We start from the raw sequence: 22,262 nt of genomic DNA, 5'->3' as shown, positions 1-22,262 counted from the left end.
AAGGGGACAGAGGCACAGGGTGGTAATTAGAGCTGGGAGTGCCATCAAGAAAGCTGTTTTTAAAGATGGCAGAAATAACAGCGTGTTTGTGTGCTAGTGGGAACGAGCCAGGAGGGAAGGGAGAAAGCGGTGACACGAGAGAGGGAGGGGGGGCTGCTATAGGGACATCCTTGTCCTTGAGTGGGCGGTGGGGAGGGCTCCCCCTGTGCAGACAGAGGAGTTGGCCTCAGACTGAGCCAGGAGTTCGGCCCTGGGGACAAGGGGGATCTCCGAGTGTGGGCACGGGTGGCATAGTGCGGGCTCTGTGGACATAATTTTTTCTAGTCTTTTATTTTTTTCGTAGTAAAATTCAGGAACAAGGTCAACAGCTGAGGGTGTGGATGGGATGAAGCATTCCCGCCCCTGTCCACGCCTGCCGCAGGGCCTCGGGAGCTGGAGGCCTGGCCCGCTATCTCAAGTGCGTCTGTCTGTCCCCCAGGGCTGTCCAACCCATTCCGAGGCCTCTTGAAGCTGGGCACCGTGGAGCGGCGGGGCGCCATGGGCATCTGGAAGGAGCTCTTCTGCGAGCTCTCCCCGCTGGAGTTCCGCCTCTACCTGAACACAGAGGAGCGCACCTGCGTGGAGAACTGCTCACTGCTGCGCTGCGAGGCCGTGGGGCCGGCCCACGGCGACGGCCGCTTCGAGCTCGTCTTCTCCGGCAGGAAGCTGGCCCTGCGGGCCTCCTCCCAGGACGAGGCCGAGGACTGGCTGGACCGGGTGCGGGAGGCCCTGTGGAAGTGCCGGCCCCAGCAGGAGGAGGAGTGGGTGAACATCGAGTACCCGGAGCCACCCGAGGACTCCCCAGACGCCCCCCAGGGCGGCCTCCCCTCCCACCCTGACCTGCCCGCTGAGCCTGAGACCCTTCAGGGCACGCAGTTCTCGTGGTCCTCTGCCCAGGTCCCCGAGCCAGATGCCATCAAAGAATCCCTTCTGTACCTGTACACGGACAGGACCTGGGTACCCTATATTTTTTCCCTGTCCTTGGAGTCTCTGAAATGCTTCCGAGTGAGAAACAACGAGAAGATGTTAAGTGACAGCCACGGAGTGGAGACCATCCGAGATATCCTGCCCGACGCGAGCCTCGGGGGCCCATCCTTCTTCAAGATCATCACGGCCAAGGCCGTCCTGAAGCTGCAGGCAGGGAACGCTGAGGAGGCCGCCCTGTGGAGGGACCTGGTACGCAAGGTCCTGGCATCCTACTTGGAGACGGCCGAGGAGGCAGTGACGCTGGGCGGCAGTCTGGACGAAACCTGTCAGGAGGTGCTGAAGTTCGCCACGCGGGAGAACGGCTTCCTGCTGCGGTACCTTGTGGCCATCCCTACGGAGAAGGGCCTTGACTCCCAGGGCTGCTTCTGTGCAGGTGCTCACTTGCTGTCCGGCTGCCCCCAGCCTGCCCGCCTCACTCCTTAGGCACTCTGCCCTCCCCTGGTGCACCATGAGGGCCCCCGTGCCCCCCCCCCCACCGGGGTGTCATAGCAGATGGCCTCCACTCCTCCCCAGCACCCACTGAGGCCAGCGGCCCTGCCGAGGGTCGGGACCCGTAGGCGGCAGCTCTGCGGGGTGCTGCCATCTCTGCTCCGGGAGTTCCATCCAGAGAGCCGAGCTCTCCACCCCCTTCCTTATTATATCATCACAGCGTTGGCTTCTGTCGGAGCAGGGGCATGGCGCCCTTCCAGATATTTCTGCATGCTTTTGCAAGCGCACAGTCTTTTTCACTTACAAAAAAAATGGGCTTATCCTACTGAATGCTGTGCGATAGAACATTCTCCGGTGATGAAAATCTTCTAGACCAGTGCTGTCTGCTACAGTAACTACAAGCCGGATGTGACCCCTGAGTACTTGAAATGTGGCCAGGGCGACTAAGGAACCGAGGTTTTCGGTTTAACTTAAAAGTATTGAAGTCGAAATGGGCACTCATGGCTTGTGACCACTGCATGGGCCAGCACAGCTAAATATATTATTCAGGGGCTTGGGCTTTCTTCTACTGAAGAATGTGTTATGGATAGTGTTCTAAGTCAGTACCTCTGCTGGGTCATTACTGTCCTCAAATCAGATTCTTCTGTGTGGGGGCACGGGGCCAGCAGCTAATTATTTGGAGTGTTTAATTTACTCCTCACAATAACCTGTCCCGTGGTGGAGCCAGACGAGGACCTTGACGGCCCTGGACCCTTGCTCTGGCCGCGTCCCCACAGGGCCTCTCCACCCGCCTTGCTTTTCCAGGCTGTGAGGTATTCCATGGCTCACATTCCATTTTTAGCTCTTCTCCCCAACCCAGACCCCCGTCTTCATCAGCTTTGGTTCCCCCGGTGAACTGTGAGGGTTTTGCCCTGCCACACAGTGCCACAGCAGGCATCATGGCTGCAGGTGGTTTGAGGACCAACCTGTTGGCCAGAGCCTGTGGGACTGGGGCCGGGTGGGGGAGGGTGTCTGCCTAGGGCATCTGGAAGGAAGTGGTCTGCGGTTTTCTTCCTGCAGAAGACATTTTCAAGTCCCTGCTCACTCCCTCCCCCCACCTGCCAACCCCTAACACTCAGGCTTTGCACTTTCCGCCTGTGGGTGTTGGGCTCAGGGAGGAGGCCAGGCGCCCCAGGGCTGGTGAGGAGGGTCCCCCAGTGGGTGTGAATGCTAGAAGGGCACGGGCTCTTGCTGTGCCTGTAACCTGCCAGCCCGCAGGCCAAGACTGAATCTGGGGGCTCGGGCTTCCTTCCTAAGCAAGTGGCCGGGCAGACGCCCACTGCCGGCATCTGGCTGTACTTCATGGTTCACGGGGCACTTTCAGAGCCTCCTCTCCTTTAAACTTGGGCATCACCCCCACAGAAGAGCAAGGAGCGGCTGAATTTTATAGATACTGAAATGGAACCTTGCAAAACTTCAGTGAAGGTTAGGATGAAGCAGCTATTAGCAGAGGAGCTGGCCCTTCTGGTCCCCAGGCCAGAGGCCCCTTTCCCCTGGCCCTGTGGGAGGCAGCATGGGCTCAGGATTCGAGCCTCACTCTAACTCTCACCGCCTGCCACTGGGGAGGGACCTCCAGCAGATGAGCTGAAGCCAGACCCTGTACCACTGTCCCTAGGTGTCCAGCATCTCTGACATTCAAGCTGGCACCAGGCAGCGTGCAGATGGCCCTGCCTCCGGCTGGCTCCCCACGCACTCCCTGTGGCCAGCCCCACATCCCCCAGCTCCTACCCTGCTTGCCCGGGCACTGACTTGGTTGCTAACGTTTCTGGGCCCCAGTGGAGGGGTGGACCTACGGGAGGTTGGCATTGGTGAGCGAGCAGTGAGAACACTGAATGCAGGCAGCTAGATAGAAGGGGATGTGGGCTCTCACACCAACGCAACCCAAATCCGACTCCTGGCCCTGCCACTTAGTCGTCCTGTGACTGGGCAGGTCTCCTGACTTCTCTGTGCACCACTTTCTTCGGCTGCAAAAATGACAGCAATAATCATTACGGTGTTTTGTTGTAACAACTCAGTAATGGGGTTGTTTCTCAGCAGTGGGCATGTGAGTGATGGTTGTTTGAGCTTTGTGTCCTCCTTTGATGTCTGTCCCTTCCTGAAATAGCAGGTCCTTCTGCCTGGGGGCTTCTGCGTTGTCTGCAGACTCTGGCCCCGCCACTGCTCACTCTCCCGCCGTCCCTCTCCCCAGGCTGCTCCCGACAGATTGGCTTCTCATTTGTACGACCCAAGCTTTGTGCCTTCTCTGGCCTCTATTACTGCGACATCTGCCACCAAGACGATGCCTCAGTGATTCCGGCCAGGATCATCCACAACTGGGACCTCACCAAGCGCCCGGTAAGCCTTGAGCCCAGCCTGTCATGGCCGCACAGGGCTGAGGAGTGACAAACGAATGGTCACTCCCCTTTGTTGCTGCTCTTCGTCTGTGTGGAGGAGTTTGGCTCTAGGGACTCTAGGGTCACTGGTTCAGGCCCCATGATGGCAGGGGACGGGAGAAGCCAACCAAGAAAAAAATGTGCTGCTGGTCTATAGCTCCTGGGCAGAACTCTGTCAGTGCTTGCCTTGGTCCTCAGGTGGAGGTCTGAGAGTGGTTCTCTGCAGCTCCCTGTGGCTCCAGACAAAACTGTTTAAGGCACCAGCAACTAGAGAGAGAGAGAGAGAGAGAGGGAGAGGAAGAATAGATAAGGAAAGATAGGATAGATTGTATTTATAGATGGATGTAGATGGATAGATCGGTGGAAGGGTGGATGAATGGATGTGGATAGATAGATGGGTAGATGGGTGGGTTGATGAATGTGGATGGATGGATGGGTGGATGGATATGGACTGATGGATGGGTGGATAGATGGACGGGTGGGCTGGCCAACAGGCTGTACTTCCCCTTGGAGCAGTCAGCCTTTTCTGTATATCTGTTTACGTACATTTGTACAGCTGGAGTCACACTGGACTCATACTGATTTATAACATGCTTTGTCCACTTAGTATCATTTAGTATGACTTAGTCTTGGGTACTTTTTTATGTTCACCAAATGCTTTTGAATAAGATGTATTCTGAGGTCTTTCACATTCCCCTCCTCCACCTGAGCTCACCCACTTGTCTACCTAGGTTCCCATTAGCCAATTATTTAACTTCCGTTTCCTCCTCTATAAAGAGGGATTAATAAGTGTCTACCTCGGGGGACATTAAAGGAGTTGGGACCCGCCAGTCTCTTTCAGCCTTACATCAATGCCCTTTCTTTGTCCTGAGGCCGTCGTTCACACCTTCAGCCCCTCCGTCACTTGATCAGGGCCTGCCTGGAGGAGCACAGACATGGCTTTCTCCCAGAGGCATGGATTTCTGCATAAGACAGACACAGAAGCACAAAGAAGAAGCTACTTGTTTCTCAAGACCCAGGCCTAGTGGCCATGCCGTCTTGATGGGTCGGGTGTGTCATCAGAGCATGGGGAATCGTGACTCTCAGGTTCTGTGCCACCCCAGCCTCCCCCTTGCTGGGGACCGGAGCCTCAAGGACATTAGCTTCACTTTGGCTTTTTACTTGGTTACCTGTCCTCACTCCTGCCCTCAGTGGTGAGTATTTAACTAACTGCTTGCAGAATATTAAACCTCAGAACGGCCACAAATGCAAATAATTCTCTGTCCATAAAACACACTAGCTGTTTACAACATCCGGACACTTGTTAAGCCATCCTCTCATTCATTGCTGTAATCCTTGTGCTACTTCCTTTTTCCAACTAGAAAATTACGGTACTTTTCTCGGCATATCTGAGATCAGGAAATATCCAGCATGCACTCTTGCTCTCTCAAAGATCCCTGGCCTATGCAAGACAGGCAAATTCGAAGTAGAAAGCGCTGGCTCACAGGTTGGGGCCCTTATTGTTCACTGTTACCACCAGGTGACCCACTTGTGCGGGGCCTGACTCGCCCTTGGCAGGAAGTCAGCCCAGTGCCAGGGCTGCTCCCTCGCCCGTCTCCAACAAGCCCATGGGACAGGAATAGCCCCTAGGGAGCAGGAAGCTCCTGCCCGTCCACAGCACTTGGCAGTCTGCAGCGCACATTCCTGTGTATCGTTTCATCCGAGCCTCGCCCAAGGCCTGAAGCTGTCATGGGAAGGGCCGGGCCGGGGACAGAGAGCAGTCCGGGCTCTCACTGGAGCTCTACTGCTGGGCCGTTTGGTGGCTGGGGCCTCAGGGCACTAGCAAGGGGGAAGAGGAGTCTTCTGCTGTTGCGGGAGGCACCAGGGCTGGAGGACAGGAGGCCACAGGCTCCCGGGCCCCCAGTGTAAGAGTCTCCTGAGGGCCCCGGCACCTTCCCCGCACTCCAGGGGACAGCAGGGCCGCGCAGGCACTCCGGGTCTGAAGGCAGCTCCCTTTAGAGGAAATGCTATGTGCCAGGAGCTTTCATTATTACTTTTTAAAATTTTTTTAACATTTCTTAAGTTTATTTATTCATTTTTAAGAGAGAAAGAAAGAACACAAACGGGAGGGAGACACAGAATCTGAAGCAGGCTCCAGGCTCTGAGCTGTCACCATAGAGCCCAACGCAGGGCTCCAACTCACAAACCTCAAGATCATGACCTGAGCCCAAGTCAGACGCTTAACCAACTGAGCCACCCAGGCGCCCCAACATTATTATTATTTTGTTTTAATCTAAACCCAAAATAATTCCGTAAGAGAGGTGCTTTTCCTTTCCCCACTTTACAGACAAGGTAACTGAGTCACAGAGGTTAAATAAGTGTCACAAGGCCATACTGCTAGGAAGTGGTAGAGCCAGGATTCGAATTCAGTCCTGACTTGAAAGCCTGACTCCTGCCTACTGCATGGCAGCTGATGGTGGAGACAATCTCAGATCCTCCATCCTTACTAAGCAAGGAGGAGACAGAAGGGGAGAGAAGCTTCTTGTGGGTTAATGAGGCAGCCAAGTGTGCAGAGACCACACCTCAGTTTAGACCCGGCCTCTGCTTTCTGCAGGTAGATTAGATAAGCCACTTTTGCTTCTCTGGGCCTCAGTTTACTCATAAAATGGGGGTGATGACACCTCCCCCATTGGATTCTCATAAGCATGAAGAAAGGATGTGGTTGAGATCCTCAGCCCACTGTCTGCAGGTGCTCAGTAACTGGCTTTGGCATTAGGGTCAGGGCTGAGGGTAGAACCCATAACACCCTATCGGTTGGGAGAGGCTGGGATCGATCACTCCCCTCCACACGGGGACTTGGGGGAGCCCTGGTTGGTGCTGCTGTTGAGAGCTTGGGGGGTGGGGGTGGGGGTCTCGAGAAACCTTGTTAAGCTGTGCCTGATCTGTAGCTTCCTGTGGCTGGAGCCTGACTCAGACAGTCACCTGGTTCCTGAGTCGGCGCTGGGGCAGTGCCTGTTTCCGTCAGGCAGGGAAATGGGGGCTGGGAGGACAGGAAATAGTGGGAAGGATCTGTGGGCCCAGGGGGAGAGGGGCACTGACCCGGTGTGGCCGGGGGGAGGGAGTGCCGGAGAGGGAGAGTAGGTTTGGGAGTCCGGGTGACTGGGTTCAGATCTGGACTTTTATGAGCTGTGGACCCAGGCCAGGTCACTGCGTCTCCAAACCCCCGTTTCCTCATCTGTGCAGTGAAGGTGGGACCACTTCCCTAGGAGGGCGGTGGTCGGCTGGGTGAGCGTGTCTGTCACAGAGGTGCTCACCGAAAGGCCGTTCTGTCCCACCCTGTGTCCCAGGTCTGCCGGCAGGCTCTGAAGTTCCTGACGCACATCCGGGCCCAGCCCCTCATCAACCTGCAGCTGGTGAACGCCTCGCTGTACGAGCACGTGGAGCAGATGCGCCTCATCCGGAGGAGACGCGAGCAGCTGAAGCTTCTGGGCGATTACCTGGGCCTGTGCCGAAGTGGGGCCCTGAAGGAGCTGAGCAAGAGGTGAGCGTCCTGGACCCACACGAAGGCGCACATGCACAGCCAGCGCTTGCCCAAGACGCCCCCTTGGGGAAAATGCCAGGGCCGAGCAGAAGTCACCTTCCCGTTGCGTCTGGGGAAATTACCACATGCTTTGGGAGTGGCTTTTATTTGTTCACGGATTCATTCCTGGATTCATTCAACAACTGTTTACTGAGAACATACTAAGTGCTCAGCACTGGGCCAGTTTGTGGACTCCACACTGAGCAAGGTAGACCCAGGTCCGACCCTCTCGAAGGGAAGGCGGATGAGCAGGCAAGCCCACAGCTACGGCAGGGACGGAGCTAGAGGAGAGGCAGGACGCCCGGAAGTAGAGGTGAGCCCTCTAATCTGGACCGGAGGAGGGCAGAGCAGGGAAGACTTCCTGCAGGAATGTACGTATAAGCCCTGCAGAATGAGTAAGAGTCAGAAAGGAGAAGACTCAGGAAAGACTGTTCCAGGTGGAAGGAACAGGGTGTGCAGGCCATGAATGAAGGCCCCATACGAGGGGAGAACAGAGAGGGCCCTGGGGCATGCGAGGAGGGAGGAGGGGGTGTTGTGAGAAGGCTGGGCCATGGTGCCCCAGCCACTCCCTGCCCAGTCCCCCACTCCTGGCTGCTCTGCCGCCGTCCAGCACAGCGTCGCTCCCAGAGTCCTCAGAAGAGGGTGAGGTCAGGGTGGGAGCCTCAGGACGCCCTTGAAGGAGCTTCTGGGCCCCCGGTGCCTGGGAACCTGCTTAGGAGTGGGAGGTGATGTTATGCTTCAGTATGAGCTTAGGGCCTTTCTGTGCCCGTCATGAGCAACCCCTACCCAGGCTGCGGGCCCCCTGGGGCTGTGCTGTCCTGGGGTCTGCAGCAGGGCTGACCCAGGCGGAGGAGCTGCTGCCTACTGTCCCATTGGGCTTTGTTGCTGGGATTCTGGGGACTTGGGGCAGCTCACAGTATCCCCCCTGCCCCCAAGAACAATTCCACACAGCGCTGGCCCAGGGACCACCTCTCCGATGGGCTACTGTTCCCCCACGGCTGTTCCTGCATGGCTGCTTGGGGCCCAGCAGTGCCCAGGACAGACCCCACACACACACACACCCCGGGGATCTCAAGGAGGGAGCTGCTGCAGGGGAGAGGCTGGCTCCTCCTAGGCTCCCAGAGCAGCCAGCTGTGCCCTGGCCTCCACAGGACCAGAGAGCCCCCTGGGTGCCACCACAAGGGACCCTAGCAGGCTGCCCCCTGGGGCGACCTGGCCTGTCTCGGTCATCAACTGGGCACCTGGGTCTTCACTCACTGCACTCCTTTCTGAGATCCTAGGCCTCAGGGCTCCAGAGAATCTGCCCTCCAGACCTGCTGACCGGGTGGCAAGATCACCCCATCATCACCCACCCCGGTCAAGGGCATCTTCGTAGACCTGAGCAGGCCGGGTACCTGCAGGCTGTGTCCCAGGTGCTGGCCTCGCCCGGCCTCGCTCACATTGTTTGGTCGTCGGCCTTACTGACCTGCCAGGCCGCCCTGGCTCTCTCTGGCCCTGTAGTTCCTAACTTGGGCAGCAGTAGTGCATACCCACTGTGCAGCCTACCAGCCTTCAAGAGAGCAGGGCCACACTAGTGGAAGTCCCATTTTAGAAGCAACATGGGGCAGGAGAAGGACCTCAGGAGCAGACTCTGCCCTGCCTCGGACTTGCTGTATGACTCAGAGAGGTTGCTTCACTTCTCTGAGCCTCCTCTTTCTTATCTATAAAATGGGCCAGTAATCCCTGTGCTCACGTGGCCTTCCGGAGTTGTGGTGAGGGCCCCTGGAGGGGCTCGGAGTCTGGGGAAGGACACAGGCTTGTGCTGTGAGGGAAAGCGCCTGGACCCAGCCGCGTGAGGGCTGGAGGGGATGGCGTCTGAGCTGAGGGCTTGTAGCGCTCTGCTCTTTTCTTTAAAAAAAAAAAAAAGTGTTTCTTTTATACAAAGTTGGTCAATACACAAACAGCGTAAAAGAATTAAGCAGGAAGTTCGGATCACTGCTCCTCCAGTCCCGCCGCCATCAGTATGTTAGGACCTGCTTCCAGAGCTCTGTCCTGACACACAGGAAAGGCGTTGCCTTAACACAGACACCACGTACATAGCGAACTGGGATTTTGCAAAAGAACCAAGGAGAAGAAAGGGGAAGGGAGGGCCCAGCTTTTCTGGTGTGAGGGGGCCTGTGATGTGGAGGAGGCCAGGAGTGTGGCTCACCCAGACCTGGGCGGGGCTCCGTGCGGCCGGATGGCAGGTGCAGGGGCAGAGCTCGAGGTCCATTGTGCCACAGCGGGTTTGGATTTCTCCTGCCAGCAGCGGGGAGCCCTGCGAAGAGTTTCGAGCACGGCCTGTCAGCGTTCCGCTCTGGGGGTTAGAAGGGGCCGGCTTGGCCGCAGTGGGGCATGGGGGCTGGTGCAGTAATTAGCCCAGGGAGGTGTGGAGGCCTGGCCTGCGTCGGCCAGAGTGGAGGCCGAGGACCAGAACTGTTGAGAAGGAAGGGCAGGTCTTCAGTGTGAGTGAGGTCAGGGAGAGTTCCCCTTTGCTGGCGGCAGCCCTCTGGCTGGGCTGGGCCCTCTGAGAGAAAGGGGAGCCTTGGATGGGTGGGGAGAGAAGGGACCTGAGCTCAGAGGAGTCCCCCAGCCTGGGCCTGGAACCCAGACGTGCCAGCCTCGCCAGTGCCCTTTCCCACCCCATCACTGGTTGCAGCAGTGAAAGGACAACCTTGCCTCTGTCTTCCAGTCTCCTCCAGAGAGGGTCTCTCTGGCCCCTTCCCAGGCAGTCAGCCTCACACCAGAAGAGGACAGAGAGGGGTCTCCTGATTGTTGGGTGGAGAACAGAGCCCTGGAATGGCCCTGGGGTGCAGATTACTCTCCTGACGGCCAGGATGAGAAGCGGCATCTTGCCGCTGGGCCAGCGCTCTATCCCCTCCGACCTGGACGGAGTGCTGGACGGAGAAACCGCCTGCAAGCCTCACTGAGAGTGGGACAGGCCCCGGGGACGGTGGCCTGCAAGGAAGGATCTGGCTGGTCCCTGGGGCTTCCATGACTGTGGACAGAGAGTAGATGACAGATGACTCTCCGTTCAGACCAGCCCCGCCCTTCCTGCAGGCTCAGGGATGGCCCGCGTGCCCCCCCCCACCCCCACCCCCTGCATTTTCCTGATGATAAATGGCAGCTTGCTGTTCCCGGAAAGCTGGAAGTTTTACTGGAGACACCGACGCAGTGAACCAAGCAGGCAGTCAGCGGTGTCCTCTCCCCCGTGGCATAGCACATGCCTGGCTGTTTGGTGGGACTTGTCCTCCTGGCCCCGGAATGGGTTCCCCCAGAACACAACTGAGGCCATTGGGTGGAGCCTGGCCGGCCCCCCGTTTCCAGATGCCCCGGGGCCTGGCACCCTCCCACCCAGATGTCCCGAGCATCCTGGTGCAAGTTGCCAAGCTCTCCTTAGACTCGGAGCTTGCTCCCCAACCCCAGTACCCCCACGGGCACACACAGCAAGGCCAGGCAGGGTTGTCCCCAGGGAATTTCTGCGGGTATTTCCTGTCCATCCCTCAGGATATAATTTCTAGGATCTCTGCCATCCATGGGTGGAAAGTAGAGCCGTCCTTGTCCTCCGTCGCCCCTGCGCCCCACCCCACCGTGAAATGGGACCTGCTGTACTTAGGCCACGTCTCAGAGCCTCTTACAGAGCACCAAAACTAGATGCTTGACCGTCTGTCCCTCAGCTAGACCGGGGGCTACAGGAGGGCACAGACCACGTCCTGTGCATATCTGTCCCCAGTATGTAATGGAGGTAATAATGACAGCAGCTAACTCCTACAGGCATTCACTGAATGGGTGGGGATGGGGGCTCTGGAGCCAGACTGCTGCGTTCAGACTCCAGCTTTGCCACATACTGGCTGTGTGGCCACAGACACGCTAACGCTATTTAACCTCTCTCTGCCTCCATTTCATCCTCTTCTCAAAGTGTGGATTCGAGTAGTACCAACCTCACAGGATTCCCGTGAGGTGAAAGGGGTTCATGGATATAAGACGTGTTCACTTTCATCCTCCTCCCCATTGGTATTTCTTGTAGACATCTTATCCCTTTAAATGTTCTTGGAAACTGGTTCAGCTTAACTGAAGTGTCAGTGTCAGAAAGGTAGGACATTTAACGCCATGATGATGTGAAGTGTGTAGACATTGCGACGGGATCCCTCCCCTCCAGTTAGTTACCACGTCCATCCTCTTACTAGATGTACACATGTAGATTTGGTGAGAACATCTAAGTTGCACCGTCTTAGCAAATTTCGGTTATACACTTCAGCGTTACCAGCTCTGGCTGAGAATGATTCATTGTTCACTGTGTGCGGGGCACTGTGCCAAATGCTTTAAATAAAGGAATCCTCAGAACAGCTCTGTTTCTCAGGTGAGGAAACTTGAGGCTCAGCGAGGGTAAGGAATTTACCCAAGGTCACCTGGAAGACCAAGGCCCCAACCCAGGTGGCGACTGTGCTCTCAGGCACCGCCCTGTCCAGGTGCTCATACCTGGTTAGCAGCTGAAGGAATGCACACAAACACGGGTTGGCCCGGATCCTGGAAAACCCTTATAAGGAACCTCTTATGTTTTCTTTGAAGGCTCAACCACAGGAATTACCTCTTGGGGTCCCCCCACAAGTACAGTGTCGCTGACCTCCAGCAGGTGAGAACACCCTTCTGGCCCCCAGACCCCTCTAGAGAGACCTCATTCATGGGAAGCCAGGAAGGAGGAAGGGACAGGGAGGCCGCAGTCTTCCAGGCCCTCAGACCGCATGTCTCGCTGTCCCACACTGCCAGGGCAATGGCTGAGCGCCAGTCCCTGCAGTGAGCAGACAGTCCGGCAAAGCCTGGGTCACAGGCTTTTCAGCCCCTCCCCTGCATCTGGACCCGTCCCCAGCTGGAGGGCTGAGGGAGGATGGGCCACAGGGGTGAAAGCTGGGGACACTCCTTTCCTTGAGTGGGGGTACTGTGGATTGGGGTCTCATCTGTCGAGCCTGGTGTCCGCAGTGACCTCTGCTTCCGGGGGTGCTGGACACCTGCCATGTTCGGCCTGATTCAGGAAGACTTTACGGCCCAAGTGAGAAGAAACTTCTTCTGGGGTCGGAATTCTTCAGGCAGGGTCCCAGGGACAGCAGCGGGCCCCCTCGTACAGATGGCCTCAGCCTCAGCCCAGCTGCCTGAACGGCCTGGCAGCCTGACCTTGCCCTCCACAGATCGCGGACGGGGCATACGAAGGGTTCCTCGACGCCGTGATTGCGTTTGCCTCCCAGCACGTCTACCACTGCGACCTGTGCACCCAGCGCGGCTTCATCTGCCAGATCTGCCACCACCACGACATCATCTTCCCTTTCGAGTTTGACACCACCGTCAGGTATGCGGGACACCTGGCCAGCCATGCACCCCCCCCACCCCCCCACCATGGCTGGCCCCAGCATGCCAGGGAGGCAGACTCTGCGCCGTCGTGCGGGTGCACAGTGAGCACCCACCTGTGCCAGTGCCACGGGGCAGCGAGGTTGTCTAGAGCAGCCGATGCCCTGCGCAGTCACGGCCAGCCCCTGGCCAGCTCGGAGATACGAGAGCCCTCGCGGGACCCTTCCCTAGACCGAGGAAGCTGTCTTCCTAGAGAAGAGGTGGCTTGCTGCCTCTTTGAGTGAGGGTCTCAGGGTTGTCATCTACGAAGGGGTTGAGAGGGACCAGATGAGTTACTGCCCTGGAGTGTTGGCACAGGCTGGGCACACAGTGGGCACCTGGTGGGTGGTACCCGCCTTGCTCTCTGCTGCAGTAACAATCGCTCTTGTCCCGTTACTGCTCCTTCTCAGAAGCCTCTAAATGGAAAATTTCACCCACCAACCCTCCATTCCAGCCCACATGGAAGTGGGAAGCTGAACGGGCGGGAGCATTCATTCACTTTCAGTAGGTGTCTCCCGGCTCAGATTCAGCCCCTGGGCTCCGCGTTTTAAACTGCAGTGTTTTCAGCATAGGCAAGGAATCACCTCCTAAGTCTCAGGCAGCCTCTCTAGAAAGCGAATTAGAAATAGAGTGTCGGCGCTTGCGGCGTCACTGGTGAGCACCATCGCCAGGTGATTTGGCAGTGGGGACGCAGCGGGCTCCAGCAGGGACGCTGGCCAGCCTCCGGTCCCCTGGCACCAGCAGCCCTCACGGGTCTCCCACAGGTGTGGCGAGTGCAAGACCGTCTTCCACCAGAGCTGCCAGGCCGTGGTGAAGAAGGGCTGCCCCCGCTGTGCCCGCCGGCGCAAGTACCAAGAACAGAGCGCTCTCAGCTGAGCCGGTGTGCTGTGCCCGCCCGCAGCGGCCCGTGGCCAGCCCCGCTGGCTGCGCCGTCACCCTGCGCGCTCTCAAGGGGTCACAGCCATGTCCCCTGGCAGGAAGACTCAGATGCGACCAGAGCACGAGCCTGCCAGATGGAGCCCTCGATGATGTCCCCCACTCCCTCTACCACCCGTCTGCCCCAGAAGGTGGGGACACCACCAGTCCCAGGGGAAGCGAGGAGGGGAGCTTTGCACTAGTCAGGCCCCGGCTCACCTTACAGACCCGGCACCTCCATTAGGGCTGTTCAAACACTGTGGAAACAGCACTTGGGCACATGCTCAATTCCACATTCCTGATTCAAAGGTCTAGTTTTTTAAGGCGGGCTTTTTCCCCTTCATATTTCAATAGAAAATATTTTTTTATTCTCGACCCCACACAAGTCACCCAAGAAATCCAGACATTCTCACGCTGAGCAGACGTGTGGGAACATGTGGCCCGCAGGCAGGCGGGCCACTGCTGGGCCAGAGCGTGTCAGCTGGACTGGGTGCCTTTCTGTCACCCACGCCGGGCCCTCGCTGCCCACAGCTCAAGTACAAGGTGCCAAACTGCCCAGGGGCCGGCGGGGTCCGTCCCAATGACCTCCCTCTTCCTCTCCCTCTCCTCTTTCTGCCCTGCCTGCCCTCCTCCCCTGAAAAGCCCATCACCTTTCTCCGTGTTAGAGCCCCCTGGCACCCCTGTAGCCTGGGATCTTGGTCCCTGCAGAAGGGAGTGACTCGGAACCAGCACTGTGAGCACTTTGAGCCTTCCTGGGTCCAGGGCAGGGTCTGGCCCACCCCTCAGCCCCGGGCCTTCCCCCCCTACCGCTGACCCACAGCCAGACGGACCGGGGCTGCTACAGACGCACTCAGGGGGATCTTGCCCCCCGCCTGACTGACCCCTGTGGGACAGAGGAAGGCGGGGCCCACAGAGAGGGCAGTGAGCCCAGGCTAGCCTCGGGCCCTCAGGAGCAGCGACCCTGTCCTCCCAGGAGGAGTGCCCGCCCTGCTGCTGAGATGTGTGGGAGCAGCCACCTTGCGGAAGGACGCTTACTTAGCCTCAGTTTACAAAGCCATGGATTCGCAGAGCTTTGCTGGACTGGCCCAGGCGGGGTGCTGCCAGAAACTGGAGAATCTCACTGGAGCAGGGTCACCTTGGAAGGGGTCTGGGGAAGAGTGGGAGCCTGGAATGGTTTTCAAAGTGATGTTTAGACCCTGTGGTTGGGAGTGGCTTCCCTGCTGCCCCCTCCGATCTCTCCTGCCCCCCAGCCCTGGGTCCTCTGGCCATCCTGTCGGCTCTCGGCTCAGATCGGGGCCTCAGGTGGAGATTGCCTGTCACTGTCAAGAGACGAATCTACTCCCACCTCTCCCTTGGAGCGATTTGGCTGCTGAGTCACCTGCCCAGCCCTGTGGAGCTGGATGAATTGTGCAATAGAATAGAGGAGGTGGGAGGCAGGTGGGGGAGGGGGCTGCCACACAGCCTCCCTGCCCCCTGTCACAGAAGATGGCACACACCTGTGCCTGGCACACCAAAGCCTCCTAAATGGGGAAGCGGAGCCCCGTCCTCCTCCGGCATCCCCATAGCCAGCATTAATGCCCCACCGCAGACCCGGTGCGGCCCGCCAGGGTCCTGGGTGCCCCAGATCCCACGGTGGCCCGGAGCCAGCCTGGGACCATGGGTCGGGCCGTGAGCACGTTGTATGTGCCCAAAGGCACCCTGGGGGGCACTGGGAGCCTGCTCAGGTTGCATGGGGTGTGCTTCCGCCATGGCCGCCCCCCGGGGCCTCGCAGCACTAACTACAGCTTGCCCTCTCCCCAGTGCCAGAAAGCTGCTGATGCTTCCCGAGGAGTTGACTCTTACCCCTCACCTCCAATGGAAAGCTGACGTGAACCTCAGTGGTGCCCACACTATTTTTAAAATGCCATTTTATGCAATAAACTTTCTATTGAGGCGTGCTGGCCCTTTGCAATGTACCGAAGGAACTGCTGCTGTGTGATTTTTGAATGATTTTGCAGTAAAGACCTGCTCTTTCTCACCTCTGGTCTCGCCTCTGAATCCTGATGCTGCGGGGGGGCGGGGGGGGAATCCACCAGGCCTCCTGCCATCTGATGCCCCCTCCCCCACCAGCTCTCATCAGTCCCTGGCCTGCCAGAGGGTGGTTGGTGGTAAACATTTGCAGGCAGTGGGCTTGTGCCCCAGAAGTGGGCATGCAGGGGAGGAGGGGTGACCGTGTTCAGTCTGTCCTCTTCCCACCAGGAGTCCAGAGTCAGTGGCGGGAAGGGGGTTAGCATTTCAGGGCCTCTGGGTAGATTTACCCACATGCGCTCCTGTATAACACCTGAAGCTGATGCCTGAAATTCCATGATGGCTTCTTCCCTGTGTTTGTCCACCGATCCCTGGCACTGGAACATGAGAAAGCTCAGGATGGTGTCCCACGGGGTTATCCAAAGCCAGAGAAGGGACTCCGGGAGGAAAGGCTGAGGAGGGCCAGAATCAGGGCTCATGGTTTCAGGCCTCCAAGGGGACTTGACTTGGCTGCTACCTTCCTCTGAAGTTCCAGAAGCCCACCACTGCCCATCGTAAGGAGAGGAGAAGGAAACACGCATTCCAGGGAAATCAGGTTGCAGGAAAATGGGATCGAAACATTTGGCTCTGCGGTTTCTTGTCCTTGAAGATGCCTTTCAGCCCAGGAGAGAGAGCATCTAATGTGTATCCCCTGGGCCCCAGCTCCCCTCCAGGGACGTAAGGGGTGGGCTCTGAAAAGACAAAGGACCTGGGTTTGAGGGATGGGGACAAAGAGCCAGGGGCCCGGGACCTGGGTGCTACCCTGCCTCTGGTCTCAGTGCCTCCATCCTCAGCAAGGTGCCTCTGAGGACATTTGTGCCTCCCTCCCCCCTCCTGCCTAAAGGAGAATGGGGGGTTTGGAGACCTCAATCCCACCTCAGAGAGGAGGACAGCCCCTCTTATAATAAAAATAACAGGTCTGTGTGTCCTTACGATAGTAATGCGATACTGCTCCTGTACGGTGCTTCACAATATTCAACCTTCCCTAAAGATCCTATGAAGTAGGTGGTGGTGTCCCAAGTTCACGGGAAAGAAAAGATGCTGAGGTGAGCGAGTCCAGTTCCAGGACACCCTATGGACAGCTCGGAGAGTGGCCCCCTTCTGGCAGAGGACCCAGGTGGCAGGGGGGTGGGAAGCAAGCAGCGGGAGGGAAATCTGGCCCGAGGTAGTTGAGGAGGCTCCCTCCCCTCCCTCCGTCAGGCCACCCTCCTGGCCCTGCCTCTCCCACCGCCCTGGAGACAGCCAGGTGTGGCCCGGGATCCCAGGAGGTGCAGGGGGGAGGGCGGCGTCTGAGCTCCCAGGGCGCTGGCCCGGCCCAGAGGGGACAGGAAGCAGGGACACCGGGGATTGTCTCTAGCAGCCGCAGCCCAGCCTCGGCCCGGGAGGAAGTTCTGCCGGGCGCTCTCGGCTGGTGCCTCCCTCGCTGTATTGTTGAACAGGAAACCGGGCTGCGCGGGAGCTGGGCGGTGGAGGAGGGAGCGCCGGCCGCCGAAACCACGCGTGCCTGCCGGGACAAGTGGAGGCGAAGCCAGTGATCGGACGCCCCGAGGTGCCGGGGCCGGGCCGGGCCGGGCGAGGGTTGCTGGGCCGGGGTTGGGGGAGTGCGGTGCCGCAGGTGGCGGGTCCTCCCCCGGCAGCGCCGCGCGCGCCTGCTCCCCTTCACCCGGCGCTGGGGCGGGAGTTGCGCCGACCCGGGAGCGGGGCCGAGCGGGGCCGAGCGGGTCGGCTCTCCCCCGCGAGGAGCGGAGATCGAAGGGCTGCCCTCCGTCCGGGGACAGACGGGGCCCGCGTCCAGGTCCCCGGCGCAGGCCTGGGCGCCGCTGTGGCTCGCGTCGCCCGGGCAGTGCCCGAAAAGCACCTCCTGGCGACCGGTCAGCCCTGAAGTTCCAGGGATCCTCCCGGTTCCTCTGGATCCTCCAGAGTTGGGGAAGGAGAGTCCCGAGACTCGGCTTCCCCACCCAGCCCGAGACCCTGCGCTGGGCGGGCATCCCTGCGGTGGGAACTCCAGGCCCGGCCGAGCTGCGCCGGGAAAGGGCCTGGGGAGGGTGGAGGTGGTTCCCAAACGAGTGGTGCGTGCAGTCGGTCTGGAAAGGGCTTATAATTGGTGAATCGGGTGCAAATGGCTTCGGTTGTAATGGGAACCCCTGGGCGAGACAAGGAACCGGGGTTGAGCTGTCCCAGAGTTATGCGCCTGTGGGTCGCAGAGGCTGGAGGACAACAAATCATCCCACGGTGGGGGGCTCAGGGGTGGGACCCTACCCACCTTGGGCTCCAGTTGCAACCTGGCAGCGCCCCTTCAGGCACAGCCCCTCCAGCCCACTCCCTCCCTTCGCCTTCTCCTGCTGTGGTCCCACTCCCAGTGTCCCCCACTGGCCCAGACACACTCATTCAGGCTCCTCCGGGCCCCTCCCAGATCCGGCTGCCTTGGGGACTGGGGGCAACCCTCCTGAGCATCCCTCTCCCTCTTTGCTCCCCTTGCCAGCTCCTGCTCACGGAGGTCTCTCCTGCTTAGCCCTTGGAAGCCCCGCCCAAGGAGATGGCAGGGGCCTAATCTGCATCCATCCGCTGACTCGGCCGGTCCTGCCCATGGGCCCGCAGAGACCTGCCCTGCCAACGTGAGTGAGCCGCGGTGGTCCGGGGGAAGGTGACAGAAGGGGTGTCCGCCCTGGGGTTTGTTGGCTTAGCTACAGGCAGCTCACTGACTACATCCAGGGCCCAGTGTGCAACCCTTTCCCCATCACGGAAAGCTGGAGAAAGCAGTGAAGAGAGCTCTGTGCCCCTGGCCAGACCCTGCACTCCCCACCCCCTCCCACCCAGCTCAGACCCTGTTCCTTGGGTTCCTCAGCCTCAGCAAGCAACCGAGCTGGTCCCAGGACACCTTTATGGGGCAGGAGATGGGATCAGGGTAAAGGCCTGGAGGGACCAGCCACTTACGGAAGAGGCTAACGACTCATCTCTTTGATAGACACGCAGATTTACAGTTAGGCTCGGACTCCCGACACCGCACCCAGAGCCTAGCTAAGCTGGCGTGGAGGGCGGCGGGTTGTGGCGATCGCTCCAGAGGGGCTCTGGGAACGACGCCTCTGGGGTCGTCACTGCCACAACGTGCATGCTCCAGGGGCCCCTCTCCCGGGGCGATGCGGAGATCACAGGGCTAGTGGGTAGGCCGCGAGGGCCGAGCCTCACTCGGGAGGTGGCGGTGGGAGCTGAGAACAGGGGGCGGTGCAGGCCGGTCTGGGCGGGCCAGGCTCCGGGTTCACGTCCGCGGCCAAGCCACTGGGGAAGGAAAGAGAAACCGAGAGAACCGGTTCCCCGGCCTTTGGCAGTCGGGTCCCTTAGCCAAGGCCCTTGGACTACGCGAGGCAGGGGCATTCCCCGGAATAGAGAGGCGCCGGGGTGGTTCCCAAAGAGCCCCGCGCCTCAACCCTGATCCCAGAGGCCAGGGGCGCAGAAGCCTGGAGCGAGGAGGCTCCGGGCACGCGTATTTCCTGACGGCGGGAGACATCTGGGGCGGGGCAAGGCAGGGCAGGGGGCGGGGCGAGGGGAGGGGCGGCGGGGGTGGGCGGGTTGGAAAAGGGGCAGTTCTCTCCACTTCACAGGCCTGTAAACCGAGGCCCAGTCAACTTTTAGGCAAATGTGGTGACTTTATCGCAATCACCCCAACCCTTTGAGTCCAGGCCTCCTTGGCTGTAAATAAAGCTGGGACAGTATCACCCACAATTTCTCCACCAAGGGATTGAACCGAGACTCAAATCTTATACTCAATGCCACGGAATGAAGGTATTGTCCGAATGAAGATATTGTCATAATTCCATCAGTGAGTGTAAGAACGAGAACCTTGGAGATTATTTTATCCAAGTCCCCCTTTTTTGAGATCGGAAATCCGAGGCCCTAATGCACACGAGGGATGCACTCGAACCCAGGACTTCTGTCCCCTAGTGCGGTGCGCTTCCCGGCTCGGTGGCCCTGACCTCCGTGCCCCTCCTTCTTGGTACTCACTCACAGGGAAACGCCAGGGCCGCGATGGCGGCGGACGTCGAGGGGGACGTGTACGTGCTGGTGGAGCATCCCTTCGAGTACACGGGCAAGGACGGGCGCCGCGTCGCCATCCAGCCCAATGAGCGCTACCGGCTGCTGCGCCGAAGCACGGAGCACTGGTGGCACGTTCGGCGCGAGCCCGGCGGCCGCCCCTTCTACCTGCCCGCGCAGTATGTGCGCGAGCTGCCGGCTCTCGGGGACCTGGCCACCACCTCCACGCCGCCCGCGCTCCGCCCGGGCCCCGCGGCCCCGGAACCGCTAGCCTACGACTACCGCTTCGTGAGCGCGCCGGCGTCCGCGGGCCCCGACGGCACGCTCGCCGAGCCCCGGGGCCGCGTGGGCTCCCTGTGCGGCCCTGCGCGCCGCGGCGCCGCGACCCAGCGCGGCAGCCTGGCGCCGGGCCTGCCCACCTGCTTATACACGCGGCCCGCGGCGCCCGTGCGGCCCGCGCAGTCCCTGGACGACCTGGCGCGCGCCGCCGTCGCGCCCCCTGCCGGCCTCCTCGGGAGCGCGGGCAGCTTCAAGGCCTGCAGCGTGGCGGGCTCGTGGGTGTGCCCGCGACCCCTGGCGCGCAGCGACTCCGAGAACGTCTACGAGGCCATCCAGGACGTGCGCGGCCCGCCGCGGGAGGAGCGCCCGCAGCAGGTACGGGGAGCGGGGAGGCGGGCGGGGGTGCTGCGCCCGCTCGGAGCCGGGGCTCGAAGGAGACCCACTCGGCTTAGCGTCCGGCTCGACGGAGCGGCAGTGTCCGCCGAGCCTCGCTTTTCTGCGCCACGGAAAGAGAAGGGTGCAAGCTCCCAGTCACTTAACTGCAATTCCAAAATGCCAAAGCTCTCTGGAGCCCAAAGGTTTTTCCGTAACTCTGTTGGTGGTTAAATTGGACTTGAAGCGATGTCAAGCTGTGGGTGGTCTTTATTTATTACGTTTAGTTTCACTACAGAAATGCAGGTAACTGGGGGCGCCTGGGTGGCTTAGTCGGTTAAGCGTCCGACTTTCGCTTAGGTCATGATCTCACGGTTCGTGGGTTCGAGCCCCGCGTCGGGCTCTGTGCTGACTGCCAGCTCAGAGCCTGGAGCCTGTTTCAGAGTCTGTGCCTCCCTCTCTCTCTGACCCTCCCCTGCTCATGCTGTCTCTCTCTCTCTCTCTCCTAGAAATAAATAAAAAAAAAAATGCAGGTAACTGGATGACAGTGTACCGCTCCAAGCCTTGCTGGCAGGTGTATGCGCCGTATTACCTTTCTAAAATCCGCAGCATTCGAAACGCGTCCGGAGATGGGGTTGTGAACCTGCAGGGCCGCTCCACCCGCCTCTCCTTTCTCATAGGAGGTTGGGGGTCAGATGAGGCAGTGGATGTGAAAGTCAGGGATCTGCTTCCTTTTTTGGCTTCTCCCAACATTTCAGTTCCCCCCTTAAAAAAAAAAAAAAAAAGACAACTGTTGATTTGTTTTTTTCAGGAAGCGGTCCAGTTATACTGAGCGTGGTTTTTTTTGTTTTGTTGTTTTGTTTTGTTTATTTCGTTTCAGAACCCGGTTGTTAATTTTAGGAAATCGAAAATAGAGCACGTTTTAAAAACACTTTTATATCCTCAGAATCCTTTGGTTGACCCTGACGTCTTCAACTTTAGGAACTTTGGGTCGGTGGTTGGGGAGGGAGGATGTACAGACCCCCATTTTGACATCTGCTTTTTGACAGTTGGGTAATTGTGGGCAATTCATTTCCTCTCCGAGGGTCTCAATTTGCCCTTTGGCCCAAAGAGGGGTAGAAAGTGTGGATGGATGATCCTCAACCCTTGTAAGTCTCTGATTTCTTTCTTTGGACTTGATGTAATGTACTTGTTGTAAACATTGATGCCTGGCGCACGCCAGGACTGAGTCTGGGGTGCCCAGAGGAAGAAAGCACCTTCCCGGGCTGAGAACTCCTGGGTCTCCCCTCCGCCCATCTGGTTACAGGGCAAAGAGCTCAGGATTTGATGCTAGACAGACTGGAATTTGACCCTGCTGGGTCGCCTGTCACCTGCTGAGGAGTCACTTAATTCCCCAGCCCCATTGTCCTCGTGTGTAAACGCGGGACAAAACCTAAGGATTAGAGTTGTGGGCCTTCAGCGAGGTGAGGCATGGAAATGCTTGGCACGTAGTAAGCGCTCCGGCCGAGGCTGCCTGGGGTCGCATGCGTATCCTGGTCTGCGCCACCTTCGCTCCCGTTTCTGCAAGGAGCAGCCCGCCCCCTTGTGGTCATGTCGGGGAATAGCTTTCGGCGGGTCGGAACGAGGACGGGGACTCCGCCCAGAGGGAACCCCAGGGATGGGGGGTGGGAAATAACGTGCGCGGTGTCTCTGCTGGCCAGTTTGCCCCCTTCTCTGGGACAGATGGCTGGATATCAGTGCTCTTTACCGCGGCGTCCCTCCTTTTTCCTGGCAGGCTCTCGGAGGCACATTCCAGGGCC

The 22,262-nt window shown here is 59.1% G+C and overlaps 2 protein-coding genes across 8 annotated transcripts in view; both read left to right on the top strand.

Moving 5' to 3' along the window:
- Positions 1–15,754, top strand: part of PLEKHM1 (pleckstrin homology and RUN domain containing M1) — a 49,135-nt gene extending 33,381 nt beyond the window's left edge. For 4 of the 5 annotated variants that reach the window (XM_039225314.1, XM_039225312.1, XM_039225313.1 and 1 more), the window contains 6 exons: positions 479–1,399; positions 3,683–3,828; positions 7,193–7,386; positions 12,013–12,076; positions 12,627–12,784; positions 13,587–15,754. In XM_039225314.1, coding sequence (XP_039081245.1) covers positions 479–1,399; positions 3,683–3,828; positions 7,193–7,386; positions 12,013–12,076; positions 12,627–12,784; positions 13,587–13,698 — 1,595 coding nt within the window. In that variant the 3' untranslated portion in view covers positions 13,699–15,754. Of the gene's footprint in view, positions 1–478; positions 1,400–3,682; positions 3,829–7,192; positions 7,387–12,012; positions 12,077–12,626; positions 12,785–13,232; positions 13,419–13,586 lie in introns of those variants that run through there. The other variant, XM_039225316.1, reaches the window with a different exon arrangement.
- A 1,401-nt stretch (positions 15,755–17,155) lies between these two features.
- Positions 17,156–22,262, top strand: part of ARHGAP27 (Rho GTPase activating protein 27) — a 30,643-nt gene continuing 25,536 nt past the window's right edge. For all 3 annotated transcript variants that reach the window (XM_039225324.1, XM_039225325.1, XM_039225323.1), the window contains exons 1-3: positions 17,156–17,332; positions 18,266–18,398; positions 19,789–20,466. In XM_039225324.1, the coding sequence (XP_039081255.1) occupies positions 19,807–20,466 (660 nt within the window). In that variant the 5' untranslated portion in view covers positions 17,156–17,332; positions 18,266–18,398; positions 19,789–19,806. The remainder of the gene's footprint in view (positions 17,333–18,265; positions 18,399–19,788; positions 20,467–22,262) is intronic.

Source organism: Hyaena hyaena, unplaced genomic scaffold, assembly GCF_003009895.1.
Source record: "Hyaena hyaena isolate Hyena2069 unplaced genomic scaffold, ASM300989v1 scaffold_2048, whole genome shotgun sequence".
Classification (NCBI taxonomy): Eukaryota; Metazoa; Chordata; class Mammalia; order Carnivora; family Hyaenidae; genus Hyaena; species Hyaena hyaena.
This window is presented reverse-complemented; position numbering and strand designations above follow the sequence as displayed.